At 37.6% G+C, this 16415-nt stretch overlaps 1 protein-coding gene across 1 annotated transcript; it reads right to left on the reverse strand.

The window, feature by feature from the left end:
• Window positions 1-2677: 2677 nt before the first annotated feature.
• atoh8 (atonal bHLH transcription factor 8) lies at window positions 2678-9991 on the reverse strand. The gene is made up of 3 exons (XM_055177931.2): window positions 9202-9991; window positions 7861-8052; window positions 2678-3545 (listed from the first exon to the last, which is right to left on the reverse strand). The coding sequence occupies exons 1-3, from the start codon at window positions 9775-9777 to the stop codon at window positions 3540-3542; spliced, it is 774 nt and encodes a 257-aa protein (XP_055033906.2). The 5' UTR covers window positions 9778-9991; the 3' UTR covers window positions 2678-3539.
• Between the last annotated feature and the right edge of the window lie 6424 nt (window positions 9992-16415).

Genomic DNA, 16415 nt, shown 5'->3' on the forward strand with positions numbered 1-16415 from the left:
AAATGTTTTAATATGTGGTAAAATACAGTTGTGTTAAAAAATAGCAGTGTAATAATAAAATGAGTCAAGTGAAAGTTTTGCTTCAGAAACTGCATTTTTAAAGGGACACAAGGCAGCATTTTTATGTTAATAAATCATCTTCGTAAGTCGGTATATGGTTAAATGACTCATTGCATGAAGAATGAAGACTCTCTTGCCCGCCCCTACCGTCTGTAGGAAGAATACCCCACTTGCAAGTTCGCTGTATCCGACCCAGTGTCCTTCAGTCTCGTAAAGTCTCGGATATAGAAAGCATTTACTCCCAGACACTAGGGGGAGCTAGTAGAGAAATAATACTCAGACTTGCCTTGTGTGCCTTTAATGTTTTTATTTTATTTTTTTATTCTGCATTAACATACAATTACAATAAGGCAAACATATATTGTTCATTAACATTCTCAACAAACCAAGCACATAATATAAAATAAATAACTAAAAGACAGATAAAAAATACTAAAATAAATAAAAAAAAAAAAAGCTCAAACAACAGGGTCCTCTAAAAGTTTAAAGTCCTTCAACAGGTTAAGTAATCTTATTCCACTTTTCAGTTTTACTCTTTTTAAAGATTTGCAGTAAATCCAAAATTATTTTTGAAAAACAGAAAAGGAAGGCTTCATTTTCATATATTTACATTTATGAATGTAAAATTTTCCCATTATAAACAAATTGTTCACTAGAAATTGAATTTGATTATCTTTCATTAATGTACCAAAAATAATATCATTTTCAGAAAATTGAGATATGGGAGCAATTGTTCGTTTAAGCCACTCATACATGCCAATCCAAAAAACACTACTAAGTGAACAAATATAAAACAAATGTACCGTTGTTTCAATCTCAGATTCACAGAAAGTACAATTATTGTGATCATTATTAAATCTATACCTCAGCAATTCTAAGGAAGGGTAAATATCATTAAAGATTTTAAAGTGTACTTCCTTGGCTTTTGTGTGCCTTTAATGTCACCCCACAAGTTTTCAATGAGGTAGAGATCATGGGGTTGAGCTGGCCACTCCATAACTTCAACCGTTTTTATCTGGAACCAAGATTTTGCCCTCTTGCTTGTGTGTTTGGGGTTGTTTCTCTTGTTAAAACACCCATTTTAGGGTCATTTCCTATTCTGCAAAGGGCAACGTAATCTCCTTAAGTATTCTGATGTATTGAAAAAGTGATCCATGATCTCTTGTATAAGATAAATAGGCCCAACACAGTAGTATGAAAAACATCCCAATACCATAATTTTTGCATCACCATGCTTAACTTTAACTAGCTTTACAGTGTACTGTGGCTTGAATTCAGGACCCGGGGGGTCACCTGACGTACTGTCGATAATCACTTGACCCGAAAAGAGTTTACATTCTCATGCATATGTTTATGTATTATAAGTATAAAGTGATACCTGAGTGTCTAAAAGGTCTAGATATACGTTTTTGATATTGGTGTGACGCATTGCCACTGCAGTTACTCTACTTTACCAACAGATGGCGCATTTGTTATGGAAAATACACTCCGGAGAACGTCAAGCTTAGTACAGAGCACTTATTTCCACTTGAAAACCCAGTAGTGTTCATCTTAGTTACTGATTTTCCATCTAAGGACCGTAGCATCAGCTTGCACATAGTGCACATTCCAAATATATTATATATAATATTATATTTATTTTATTTAACCCATTTGACTGTCTTTTGCTTCAAAACTATGTAAGTGCATGTAAGTTTTTTGGCAAAAATCTCCACATATTAGTCTCCAATGTGTTTAAGTGAAATTATTTTTGCTGTATTCTGTCAACTACCAAAAACATTTCTGCCAAATTCCTAATTGAAAAAATAATATTTTTATTTGCATTCAGAAAACTGAAACCAGAAAAACTAACAAAAAGATGCAACATTTTCAGATCATGAACACTGCAAATTATACTACGGGGCTGATGCTGATGGTGGTAGGCTAAACGTGGTATAAGGAGAATAACTGACTCCGGTCCTTTGAATGATTGGAAAATAATGCAAAACCTACGGTGTAATATCTCACTTTGCAGCATTACCACCTTGGGTGGGCATTATTTAGAATAATTCAATGTCCCATAACAACTCTTCCATACAAAACAAGTCTATATTTCTTTTTAAGAAAGTTTGAACTATTCAAAAATGAATGAATGATGAAATAATCATGATTTTTAATCACATCTTTTTTTTATGTGTCTAGGCACGCTCTCAGTCTTTTACATTGTATATATTGGGGTTCAATTTTAATATCATCTAATCTGAACACAACTCTTGAACACAGTCTTGATCTCCACTTCAATGAGTATCACGTGAGAGAACAGCTGAGGAGTAACACAAAGTATCTCAGATGTTGTTTAGCTTGAGACTGTAGGGAATAAAAGTAGAAAATGGTAAAGGTGACGCGTTGATAGTTTAAGATTCTGGAAAGGCATTACAGCAGAACCCTTTAAAATCTCTCCTTATAACACAGCCCAGTCAAGCTATTTAGCCACATTACTAGATTTACAATTGTTTAATGTTTCATTAACATTGAAACAGTCCCCTCCAGCCCTGAACTGATGGAAGTTTTGTTCAATGTTGATAGCCAGATAGCCTATAGTAATCAAATAATCGAAAAACTTTACAACACACACATACTGATTTGACATTGCAGCATTTATTACATATTAATAACATAGTAGCTGATCATATGTTTGTGGCCTGCTGATAGGAATCCTGCACAGCTCAGGTCACTATTCTTCATATATACAGTACATATACAGTCCTTCTGATCACAGGTTTTACAAGTTGTCAAAATTGCTTACTGCTATAACCAACAAGAGAAGCAATGTTTTGTTTTTTGTTTTGGTTGAGGAAATGCTGCACTTATTCTCTCAAATCCAAAAATATTGCAGCATTAAATATGTTTTGGTAGATATTAATATTACCAATCATTCTGATAAAAAATGTCTGAAACTGATGGATATAGCTAACTGATTGATTTAAATTAATAATAAAAATGTTAGTTCATTTTGACTGGTTTATACTAGTTTATAATGTAAGTCTCAGAGAACAGAAATATTATAATGGTATTTTGCATAATACCTCTTTTATATGTTTTCCTGTTTTAGAGAAAAACTGTCTGCCACATGATCTTGCAGGTTTTTACCACTGTTTACTGTGAAGTAATGTTAAAACAAATCCAGTGGAGTTTCAGTGAGCAATTCTTCACGTCTTCATCCAATAATACAAAAACACGGAAACTGAAATTGATATATCAATGCTTGTGAAAACAGTTTTTTTTTAAACTGCACAAGAGTTATATAAGTGTGCATACTCTGAGCCTAAATAAGTTTAGTTTTTGACACTGGTCAGCTGTAGTAAAATCTATTGCACAGTGTTTACAGTAAAACTCCCCACTTGACATGTAAATTGTGACACTGCAGGGGCTTCTGCATTGAGAAAAGTGTCTTCATTGAGGTCCTTCATTCTCCAGAGTCACTGAAGATGTTCTTCGTTTTATTCCTATTGTAAACAACAAACAAACAAACAAACAGTAAGTTAAGTTTTCATTAATCGTATTATTAATGTAAACGCTATTTCAACGAATATTGACAATAAACTCTTCCTAACCAAAAACCTGAGAAGAAAACGTGACATTCAAACCAAGTTATTTCATGAAAAAGTTTGTTTTTAATGGACTTTTTTATGTCAGGATCTTAAAAACTACTGTTGTAGAATCGCTGCATTCATCCACACGTCCGTGTTCACTTCCATGGGTTTACTTTGCCAAAACATTTTTCCCCTCAGACTCACTGGCTCTATGTGACAAAGGGATTTCTTTATTGGATGGCGCCCCTCCTCCTAACCCTCCCCCTGTTTCTCGCTGGCCTCTGTAACAGCTGCTCTTTGGAGCCGTATCCTAAGAGAGTGATGATCTGTGTTTTTTATTTCAAAGTGTTTTTTTGGAACAGATGGCCAAGGGAGAACTGGGGAGTCAGCCAAGAGCGCGCTGGGGAATGTGCCAATTCCTGTAGTGAGTGAGTTCTCCGGCTTCCAGCTCGCGTGCCTTCCCTCTGCCCTCTGCCCTGAGTGGCGCCAGCAGGACTTCCCAACTAGTGTTGCGAACATCTGGTGTCTGGGTCTGATGGGGTGGTGGGGGGGCCAACTCAACCCATTTCCTTTTAGATGTGCTTTGCCGAAGGAACAAATTAGCTCACATATACTGTAGAGATGGTGAGTGGTCCTGACGCTTCGTGCCTCAATGAAGTCGCTTTACAGCATTGATTTGTTATGTGCTTGCTATTTATACTGTACTTTTAATGACTGAAACTATTTAATGCGTAGATAGTTATCCTGGGCAAATTTAGCCATCTGCCTTCCTAAGACATGAACAAGAGGGGGACTGTCACTGTACATCAACTTAACTCTACACAAACATAAGCACTTTCAGGCATTCAAATCCCCATTACTGACAGAACACACATTTGATCTCCTATAGACCCGAGCTTTGGTTTGTCTTTTCCCCCCACCTATTTTGGGGTAAGGGAGAACCAATAAATAGAATAACCAAATATTTTTCTTTGAACATGAAGCAGTGTAATTGTCCACATGTTCCAGTTATACACAGAATTAAGTACTATGGTGCAATGGTAAGTGACAATGGTTTGAAAATAGGAAAATGCAGTTGAGTAACCACACGTAAACAGAAATTCGTGATACGATCCCGAAAAAACGTGGAAATTCGTGACAGTATCACGAAAAAGAATCAAAAAATGACGTGCCTATAGACAGTTTCATCAGACGCCATGCACTGACGCGATAGACGTGGATCCGAACTTTACTTCCGGTTTCGTTTTTTTAATGGTCTGACTAGTTGCTATACTGATCTCTTGAACAAATGCCTCGTCAAAAATAACAAATGTTTTGGTTTCCTATAATCTATGTGTTGTTTTTTTGCTTGTTATATAAATAAAATATGTTTAAAGAACTTTGTTGTTATTTATTCTAAGCGGAGTTTACCGGAAGTTACGTGCGGACCACGACAGCCGCTTGTTTATGTTTTTACTGCTGAAACCGTCTATAGGTACGTAATTTTGTGAGAATGGGTAGATAAAGTATAGTTAAAAGATATCAACTTCATTTTTTAAGTTAAATAATAGTAAGTTCAAATCTTAAATCTGAGTTGATTTAACTAAAACTTTAATTTAAGGCATCAAAGAATTTTTCACAGTGCAGTTTTAGCGTGTTTTCGCTTTAAAGCGCATTACTTCTGTTACGGTTACGTCTGACATTCACACCACTACAGAGTTTTTGACCCTCGTAAGATACTTTTGTAAACGCTGCAGTTTTACAGTAGTTAGGGTTGCAATGTAGACAGACTTAAATGAAGTCCCTTATTGGGTCTTCTGGATCAATGCGTATCCTTTCCTGATTCGTCAAGCCCCTATGACAATGAGCACCCGCAACATGGAGACCGAACTGAGGGCTTTGCAGAGTTTCAGCTGTTCAAATGCTCTTTTTAAGCACATGTGTTTATTCATCACACAAACACTCAGAACAAGCGCACAAGTACTACGATAAATGTCTTCTTCACTAATAAAATGTGTCATTTTATTCTGTTAAACAGAGGTTTGCGCCCTAAACAGTGCTCTTAGTGCCACAAACTATTGCCAACTAATTGTTGTTTTAAACATAGATCATGATGGATAAATAGTAATATAAGTGCTCTGTTTTGAGCTGTCTGCAGTAGCATACCCTGCCCATTTCTTTCACAGGCAGTATAAACTCAGTTATGAAATTAAATACAAACAGCTGAAAAGATTGAAACAATTATAACACCGTGACTGTCTACATGCACAACTATTATTTGAGTAATAATCTCTTTTACAATTATAACTGCATGCCCAGTAGAGACGCGCAGATCAGCTTAAACATCACCCGAATCCGCTTCTTTAAATACATAGTCCAACCGTCACCCACCAGCACCATAATATTCTCTGATTTAGATATCCGCACCCGACCCCCAACCGATCACCTTCAAACTTTAACTGGAATGTCACTCTTTTCTGTCACTACAACTTCCCAAACACACACACAAACAAATACACACGTTGCATATTACATACCTGGCGATTCATCAAAATACTATTTTATTATCCGAGCCACACGACCTGCAGATTATTCCCCCGGATATAGACGTGGCACATGCATTACTGATGCCCAGTGTTCAAGAAGGATCATGTTTCATTTGTTTACAGTCGCGTATACTGTGGATGGAGATCTTTTCAAAAATCCACGGCAAAGTCCATATTTCTTTGACGTGGAAAAGTGCTTTGTATTTATGTATAGAGCACAATGTTTTCTTATTAGACATGACTTTTAGCGCGAACCCAGATTTTTTTAGTGCTATCTTTAGGCTTTCATTGATAAAACTAAAGTGGCTGCTCGACCTCTTTCATTTGTTTCATTTGCAGGCATGTCAAAGTTGTGCGAGCTTATTTCATCAATTACCCTGAAATATCAGAGAAAGCTCTTACATAAACACGTACAAAACTCTTTGCAGCCTGTTTACTTACAACAAAAGCAGCAGACTGACATAATATTAGTTTGTATCACTTTAAACCCTTCATTTCTCCCGCTCGTGTTTAAACGACAGCAGAGGGACCCAGTAGTGCCTCACTGCAGAACATGACATCCAGGGGGCGGGGTTGGATCCAGATCCAGGGGCGGAGCTGGATCCAAATCCAGAGATCACTTCCCATTGCATTTTGATTGGTCGGCAGTTTTACCACAAGACACGTCATACACGTGTTGTTGCGTTACCATTTCCGCATTGAGTCGTAACTAAATTAAGTTATTCTTTTGACAGAAAAACAAACTTTACTTATGACTACAATAAAAGTAGTGACTTTAAGGTGAAATGTAAGTTTTTTTGCTATAATGTTTAGAAGTAAAACATTTCGGGCACTACAAGTAATCTTACCACATGCAGTTTAATACCTATGAATGTATACAGTATGAATATGCATAATTATATATGGTTATTTAGAAATGAATAAATTGAATGTTTATCTTGTAGGGACTTTGAACTTGTCTTAACGCGTCTTTTTGGTTACAGCCATTAGGAAACAGGTTTCCTAAACATGGTTTACGTTTTTTTTAAATGTGATGATAAAAGATATCAAATAAATTTGTGTTTTATGTGTAATAACTGGGATAATGTATAGCCAAGCGGGTCGCAATATATCCCTTCAGTGGTATCACCCTCTCTGGAATGTCTCCCTTACCTCCCCTTAAACTAACTGTGATCATCACTTACTAAATTATGAATCATTCTCAACTATATTATTAATCAAACGTACACTTAAACTGATAAGAGCAAACGTTGGCACCCACAATATGCAACTAATTGCGGGCTGCAACAACGCAAATATACTGGTTCATTTGGCGGAACAAAGTATATAAAGTGGGAGGAGTTGGATCTAGATCCAACCACGCCCCCTGGATCTCGTGTTCTGCAGTGAGGACCATCTTGAGGGACTCGCCCACAGACCAACCCCTCAGTAATCAGGACGGCCCCTTCGAGTAGATCATGGTATGTGAATCCCAATGCTTTGTCATTGTAGGTGTTTTCTCCTCCAAAATAATTACAGATTAAGTCCTAGGACATACTTACACTAAATGACCATTTAAAGGTAAAAACAAGGAAATCAAGTGGCATAAAGTGAGAAGTGTTCCATCTTGTTTCCATATATCAGTAGTCTCCTTGGAGCCTTTAACGCAGGATACAGTGGCCCTTCATGAGTAACTGGAAAATGTCTTCTCCACAGCTATTTACCTTCCTCTTTTTGGAGCGACCCTCAGCCTGTAGAGTTCGAGTGCACTGCTCCACACACTCTCTGAAGCTCAAATTGCGGTGGTCTGGGGTATAGTCCAGGTCAGCAAGCTGAGCAAGTGACAGTATGTAGTTGCAAGCTATTCTTAATATAGCCAGCTTGGAAAGCTTCTGCCCATAGGAGTAGCAGGGTACCTGTGAGATTAAGACATCATTAATAATGAAACCACAGATCATGGCTAAAAAATATCCATCACGATGACCAAAAAGTGCAGAGCTGTAAGATAACTGGAGACATTTTTATCCAGCAATTCAAATATACAATGAGAATCATACTGATTATGTTTAATAAAATTGGCAACTGTTCATAATCAAAACACTGAGCTTGTCATTAATTCCCAAGCAAGTTACTGTAATGCTATTAACACAACTTTAGCTTTTTACTTGTTTCAAAGTGTTATGTTGTGAAATCCTAGTACTGCAGGCCTGGCAAACTGCAAATTTGTTGTCATTGTCATCCAATTCCAATTAATCACACAGTGTGAGTTTTGATGCATTTTCGATCCCATTTGTTTGCCAGGATATTATCTGCTTAAATCATCGTCAACAAAAACGATTTACGGAAGACGCACCGAAATCCTGGCCAGGACGCATCCGAGAGGAATAGCACGTATGGTCACCCTTATTCCTATCGAAAACTGTTGATTACTTAACCGCTTCTCAAATGTAGTAAAATTGTTTTATTACTTTACAGCTCTGAAAAAATTTAAAGACCACTCCAGTTTTGCCTTAAATCGTCATTTCTACATGTATTGTGACCATTTCATGTATTTCTACATGTATTTTGACCATTTCAGTCTGATCTGTTGAATTCCAACAAGTGACAATAAAGTCACCCAACAGCAATGTAAAAGACTGAGAGCATGAAAATAAAAAATCTTGAGTTATTCCATCAAATATTTACACTTTTTAACTTTTCCTAAAATACATTTGGCAGAAATGTTGTCAGTAGATGACAGAATGAAACAAAAATGATAGTCTTGCATAAATGCATATAACTATATAGTACTAGTAGTATTAGAGAGGTGAGGTGACTTCTTATAAAAAATATATTTTAATAAATACTGCAGCTTTGTTTGTATTTCAACACTATCCATTGCCTAATCATGAGTTATTAGTTCATCTAATGAAGGACACTGAATTTGTTTTATTTCTGATGTCATTGCACGCTACCTTCTGTCTTTACTCACACACAAAATCTGTGCTTTCACATCACACAGCACTGGAGTCACACAAGACATAAAACCTACCGTAGATAACAGGTATCGCAGTTGTTATATCTACCTGCTTTCTGAGCGCCTCAAAGGCCGCGCTGATGGTGTGCACGCGCGTCCTCTCCCGCGCGTTCGCCAACAGTCTGCGCGTCTGCTGTACGGCTTTGATCTCCGTGCCCGCGACGGACTGCTCTCCCGTGCGTTTCCTTGGTGATTCCGCGCGCTCGCTCCTACCAGGCGCCTGCGAGACTGCGTGCGGAGACAGCACATACACCGGCGGACTGTCCAAAGGCGAAACCCGCGCGCTTGTTATAACGCTTTTATTATTATTGACAGTCTTCGAGCTGTAGTCTCGCGGTTCTCCGGCGATGACGGTATTGATTCTCATATCGATGGCAGTGTTTGAAATATCGTGCCCTGCAGCGCTGTCATCCCGCGACGCGATTATTTCCAAAGCGTTGGACTTTTTCACGCACTTATTTAACATGGTGTCGTCCATCAGATGTGAAGTCTTGTACAAGTTAAAGTAAGATACATCACTGACATGCTTCACCGGATCTCTGGCTTTGCGTTTTAATCTCTTGTCTCCAGAAACCGGGTTGAGGATCTGACAGTGAGCGTCATTTACATGCATTGGGTTCTTCATCGCTAAAAGTCAAATAAGCAAGAGAAATAATGTTGACGAGGACGTTATATAAATAAGTGTTCAGTGAGAAACATGTCTGTCCGTCTGTGTAGAGCTCCTCCTGTGAAGTCAGGCAGACATTGGCAGCAGATTTTGTGTGAATGTTCATCTGTGTTTGTTTAGCCTCAGTTAACACAGAAGCCCCTGTTGGTGAGATAAGTGAGACCGCCCAAAAATAAAACCACCAGGAGCACAGAGGAGCTGACACTACTGAGACTGCGTGCCATCCAAACTTGAACAAACCAACACATTTACCAACACTTAATGCCTCTGTGTAAAAGTGACTGTCATTACAGTACTTTACTGTAATACTGAAGTAGTGTCATTAAAGTTTAATCCCACATGTTAATTTCAGCATTTACTAATTTTTTTTTTTTTTAAATCAAATGCACAGTGAACTGACACAAACAGTTGGCATTAACAAAGCTTAATAAAGGTTTTTACACTACCTTGCTCATTGATAGTTTATGTTAGCTAATGCATTTCCTAATGTTAACTGTTGTTGTAATGCCAACGAATAAGGATTTTGACGCGTAATCCATATGACTCGTACACGAAGAATACTTCTGAGATCATGAGACATTTAGTCATTTACCTTGACAGAAAAAATAGTTAAGCCTGTATAATTGTGGTCGGACTGATTGTGGTTGGACTGTTATATTAAAAGTCTCCCAGTGAGCAAACCAAAGGTGAAGTGGCAAGTAACCAAAATTCCAATGGTGTACAAGTGGAGAAAGAAAACCTTGGGAGAAATCAGACTAAACGGAGAGGGCCAGTTGTCCTCTGGCACATTAAATAAATAACACTGCTGCAACAGAGGATGAATACTGTTTGTAGAAACTAACTGAGCTACAAGATAGCAGGCAACCAGGCAGTTCAATTGTGAAAAGCTAATTAAAGAAGTCAATTTCATATTATTTACTATATCAGTTGCTCTTTGACTATGTTCAAACTATCATTTTAAATCCGCTTTTTCAAGAATATCTGCATTGGTTTCTAAAACAATGACTTTTTGAGTGGATTTTTTTTTCAAGATTTCCAGAACTATAACATTTGCCTATGAATGTAGATTGAAATGGAATTGTAAAAATCTGATTTCATATGTTGTTTTGCAGTTTACAGATGCTAAATATAATTGGATATATAGAAAAATTGGATTTGGACTGACAGTGTGAAAAAGGTATTTGATGTGTGTCGATGATGTTGAGCTTCTGAAATCATAAGAGTTGAGTCTGCCAGTGTTTTATAAGCATAGCATACAAAGTTCCAGGTCATGGTTATCACAGATTTCCATGGCTTCAGGTTGACACAGGCCACAGGTGTAGTCGTCATTAGGTGGCAAGGCTGAACACCTGGCTGAACCAGAGCTGGGAATGTTAGTCTTTGAAACAAAACAAGCTTATATTAGCACAGGGACCACAGCTTGTGTAAAAGTTATACAATAAGAGAAATGTTTGTGTTCGGTTCCAGTCTGACTATAACAAACAGTCAGTATTATAATAAACAAGATGTTTTGATTCATTTAAGACATCTACAGTTAATGACGTCTGTAAAGATTAGCTGACCTCATTCTATGGAAAATAAGTCCACTTGAAGAGTTTCGTTGCAAAACAAAATAACTTTTTCTGATAAATTTTTTAGAAATATCGTTTTTTTGGTTGTGCATTCCAATTAATATCAATTCAACTGCAGTTGGTTTGTTTTGATTTAAACCTTCATAACTTTAAAAATACATCTAAGTAGCACATTAAAACAATGTGATTTTCAGGAAACTTTACTTCAACTGAAATAACAGACCCCTGCTTTAAAAAAAATAAAATAAAAAAACAGGAAAAATTTAAATGTAGGTTTCTTCAAAAAATACCACATTTTGAGCAAAAAGCATTTTTTAAAGGAATTTTGTTAGAGATAATATTCAGAATGATGCTCAAAACATACACAGAGTTTACAATGTTGTTGAATTGGTTGATGCTTCAGTTTTTTATAATTTGGGTAAAAGCGAGACCTAGTGGATAATAGCGGAACTAGAGATTACCAGAAAAAATAATCAGGGAGCTTCATTGGCAGGAAAGCGTTTTGTCTTAATTGACGAGATAACTTATCAAAGGCGGGGAAAGGGTTAAACACCTTGGACCAGATTTACTAACAGTTACTAACAGCTCGCACAAGCTTAGCCTGGTCCAACCAGACTCTCGTACATTAATTTCATTTGTACAGAGAGTCTGGCCACGCTCCATTGCAAAGCGTTACTTCCGTTAAAGGAATAGTCTACTCATTTTCAATATTAAAATATGTTATTACCTTAAAGGCGGAGTCCATGATGTTTGAAAGCCAATGTTTATATTTGAAATCACCTAAACAAACACGCCCATACCCCAATAGAATCTGGACCTTCTGTTGATAGACCCGCCCCACACATACGCAACCCGGCATTTGATTTGATTTGATTGGCTATAAGTGTGTTTTGGTAGTCGGCCCGTCTCCTTTTCCAACGCGTTTTTCAAACATCGTGGACTCCGCCCTTAACTAAGAATTGTTGACACATCCCTCCATCATCTGTGTGCGCGCACGCAAGTGCCGGAGCGCGCTGCGATGCTTCGATAGCATTTAGCTATCACACATCAACGTTTTTCCTATTTAAGACGAGTAGTTATACGAGCAAGTTTGGTGGTACAAAATAAAACATAGCGCTTTTCTAAGCGGATTTAAAAGAGGAACTATATTTTATGGCGTAATAGCACTTTTGGGAGTACTTCGACTCGCCTGAAAAGTCCGCTCCCCTTCTCACTCTCATAATGGGAGAGGGAGGGTGTTACTGCGCCGAGTCGAAGTACTCCCAAAAGTGCTATTATGCCATAAAATATAGTTCCTCTTTTAAATCAGCTTAGAAAATCGCTACTTTTTATTTTGTACCACAATACTTGCTCGTATAACTACTCGTCTTAAATAGGAAAAAAGTTGATGTGTTTGGTCACTTCTAACTTTATCTCTAAATGGGTACCATTGAATGAATGGGGCTAAGCTAAATGCTATCGAAGCGTCGCAACGCGCTCCAGCGCTTACGTGCACGCACACAGATGATAGAGGGATGTATCAACAATTCTTAGTTAAGGTAATAACATATTTTAATATTGAAAATGAGTAGACTATTCCTTTAAGGAGGGTCCTCTGTTGAAGTTTAAAACTATTGGATCTGCCCAGAGTCACTCAGGATCTGCCATAGGCGATCGCTAACGTGTGGTCTTGACGTATATAATGTGCCAAAACCGTCCGGAAACAACAAGTCCGAATGATCAGGCCAACAAAACTTAGCAAACATTGTTCTTGCTCTGGCTTTAACTTCTGTATATTCGGCAGTTTTGCAACAACAGACCGAATAGCTTTTCTCACGTCTTTCTCCGCTGCTATTACTGAACTACAACTCAAACTGACGCACGACCTCAACGTCATCGTTCTTAGCCACCCCCCTCTGTTTGCTGATTGGACCTGCAGATTTTTGTCTGAGAAAACGAAACTCTACACAGCAGTCCCAGACGTAGTACTGAAGCGAAATGAAAATGAAGCGGAAGCACATAGGAGGGCGGAGCCAGGCTAGCACAAACCATCATTGTGGCGTTAAATAGCGACTGTCGGGTACGATTTACTAAAGACACGCAGTGGATAATTAGCGCTGAAAAGGTGTGGTCTAGTTATTTCTGCGACTGACCTTATTTCATGTGCATTTCTAGGAGTTTCCCTTTCAGACACAAAATTTATGGTAGGAGAGTATTTAAATGATTCATGCAACACGATTTACTATTGTTTGTGTGTGTGATATTACTGGTATTTGCAAAACATCTTGTAAACCATAATTTTTTTGTCCTCCAGTTCTTTTCAGTGTACTATGGCTTCACTAGCTTGGATTTCACACCCCAGATTTTCAGATGCGATGTCCGTGGTGCTGAACTCAAGCACATTGGTATTTAATATTACCGTTTTAGTAAATAACCTGCAGATAATACCACTTCCATCAACGTTTTTTTGGAATTGCGCTCTTGCGCTAATTTGCCTCGTTTAGTAAATCTGGTCCCTAATCTGAATAATCTGATTTACAGTATCCATTTTCATTTAATATCTCTGATCTCTCACTGTATGTCAGGTGTTATATCATTTGTCTTTTGTTGTTTCTCCTTAGGAATGTTAGAAGAGATTAAAAGTTGTTTAAGACATGTTTGAAACTCAAATGACATGTAACATTTATTAAATTATGTCAATTAAATCTAGGTTAAAATGTGCCACTAAGAGTCTCTTAAAGTATGGACTATGGATGATTCTTAAGTTCTTCTGAATAAAGTGTTGGTTGTGATTTTGCAGCTGTGGCCTGGCAAGAGCCCTGCGGGTAAGCAGATAAATGATGTAAGCCAGCTTGGCGTGACCAGTATGGGACACAGTTGTTTTTTGGCAACCATAATCACAAAATCCTAATATGTTCCTGGGTTACATTCAGAGCACTGAGGCTGGTCGATCTTTTCTTTAAGTCTTCTGGAGGTCTGAAGAGTCGTGGGCTTTACTGGTAATTAGTGAGATACTTTACATTGCTGAGCATATGTTGGAAATTTTTGCTGATGTCTGCTAACTGTAGTTACTTTGAGCTCTGTGAAGACTCATTAGAAATTACCCATCAGCATACAGTATCACACATCACAAGTTTTAAAGAACAACACAATGTTGTATAAACATCCTGGAAGCTTACTTGGAAACTATGTCCTTCTAGATATATTTGAGTTTTCTTGATTCAAGGCATCCAGAAATAGGGGCATATTTAAAGATTTTACCAAATTTTAGTTGTAAGCAGACCTTATATTGACATCTGAGTATCAGAGAAAATCAGTGCAGGTCTTTTAAAACAGTAGTGTTTACATCTTCAACAGTTTCCTACTAAGTTAATGGCCATTAGACGACAACTAAATTTCCTCTCTCTCACACTGAAGAAATGACAGAAGTGTGGCATCTGATTCAGCATGTTGAATCAGCGGTGATGCCTGTGTGAGAGACAGATCTTTCTCACTTTGCCAACTAGTGCACAAGAAGAAAAACTGAAGTGACGAAAAAGGCAAATGACAAAGTCAAGTGGGAACACAGAATGCTCATCTGAAGAGTGCCACCATCTGTTTGGTGTGTTCAGGACAAATTTGCACCCAAAATTTGTGCAATGTAGGCAGACCTCACAATCTGTACTACTTTAATTGTGTTGGTTTGGTGTGTTCCTACTAAAAGACCAAGCTAGATGTACAACTAAATCTATTCCGATTCTGTTGTACCTGCAACCTTCTTCAGTCTCATCCCTGCTGAAAAAACAACAAAACCATTACAGAAAATCCTAATGATTTCCATTAAAATACCAATAGGAACCATTAGCTTTTACCATTAAAACCACTACACTGTAGTGTGTTTTGGGCCATATTCCATTAGAACCAATAAAACCATTAGAAGTTTCTGTAATGGTTTTATTGGGGGTTTTTTAGGCAGGGATGGTTCTTACTTAAAATGAAGATACGAGCTAGCGATAATGTTAATGAAAGCATTTACATGGAAATATCCTGAGCCTGCATATTTAAGGCTTTTCACATGATTGATTTTAGTTTTCTTAAGTAAATCTGACTGTAAGGGTGTTCGGCCATTTCCGGCACATGTTGACGGGTTAGAGTTACATAACTTTGGTAATGTTATCTGACTCCAAAAGATAAAATCTCAATGGTTATAATATGAATTGAATGGATTGCAATAGATGTGGAATTTGGAAAAATGTTTGATTACTCAGCTATAACTCTTTGTTTATAATTGAGCTCGTTCATCCACATCCCCATGTCAGTCAGAGTCTCGAAAAAAAAAAACGTTTGGAGTTTGCTCGGCACAAGAACAACACGCTCTTTTTCAACAAAAAGAGCCTTTAGAGGAGCTACAAACAAGAATTGTTGCTTTACATATAGCTGGAAAGAGTTACAGAGTTATTTCAAAGGCTTTAGAAATTCACCAGTCTACAGTTAGGCAAACTGTAGATTAAAAAAAATCTACAAATGGAGACGCTTTGGGGCTGTTGCTACTCCACTCTGAGAAGTGGGTGCACAGTCAAAACCAAGAGCACAACAAAGACTTATCCATGAGGTAAAGAAACAACCTCGAATGACAGCCAAAGATTGAATTGATCATTGAATCTTGCTAATATCTCTGTTCATGAGTCTATAATACGTAAAACAATGAACAACAGAGTATCCACAGCAGGAAAGAAGCCACTGCTTACTAAACAGAACATCGCTGCACACTTGAAGTTTAAAAATGAGGGCCTGGCCAGCTTGCAACACATACACCCCCACACACAATAATATGCTGTTATACTCCATATAACTCAGTGTACAAGCCAGAAATGAAACTGGTTTTGCACAGGCCTACTAAAGGGTTAATGGTGCCACATGTTGATCAAGAGTAAAAATGACAAATTGTACCTCTATGCTATAGGAAAAACCACCAACAATCAAGAATGCATGATTATATGGTGTCATGGCTTTGCAATCAAAAAATGTCATTATAATGGAAGTCAATGGGAACAGCCATGAACAGTA

Source organism: Misgurnus anguillicaudatus, chromosome 16, assembly GCF_027580225.2.
Source record: "Misgurnus anguillicaudatus chromosome 16, ASM2758022v2, whole genome shotgun sequence".
NCBI lineage: Eukaryota > Metazoa > Chordata > Actinopteri > Cypriniformes > Cobitidae > Misgurnus > Misgurnus anguillicaudatus.

What these genes read in the sequence shown, in the direction of transcription:
- atoh8 (XM_055177931.2), bottom strand. Translation starts at nt 9,777, where the DNA reads ATGAAGAACCCAATGCATGTAAATGACGCTCACTGTCAGATCCTCAAC. An exon ending in TTGAGGCGCTCAGAAAGCAG is followed by an intron (nt 8,053 to 9,201) that starts GTAGATATAACA and finishes TTAATCTCACAG; the next exon opens with GTACCCTGCTACTCCTATGG.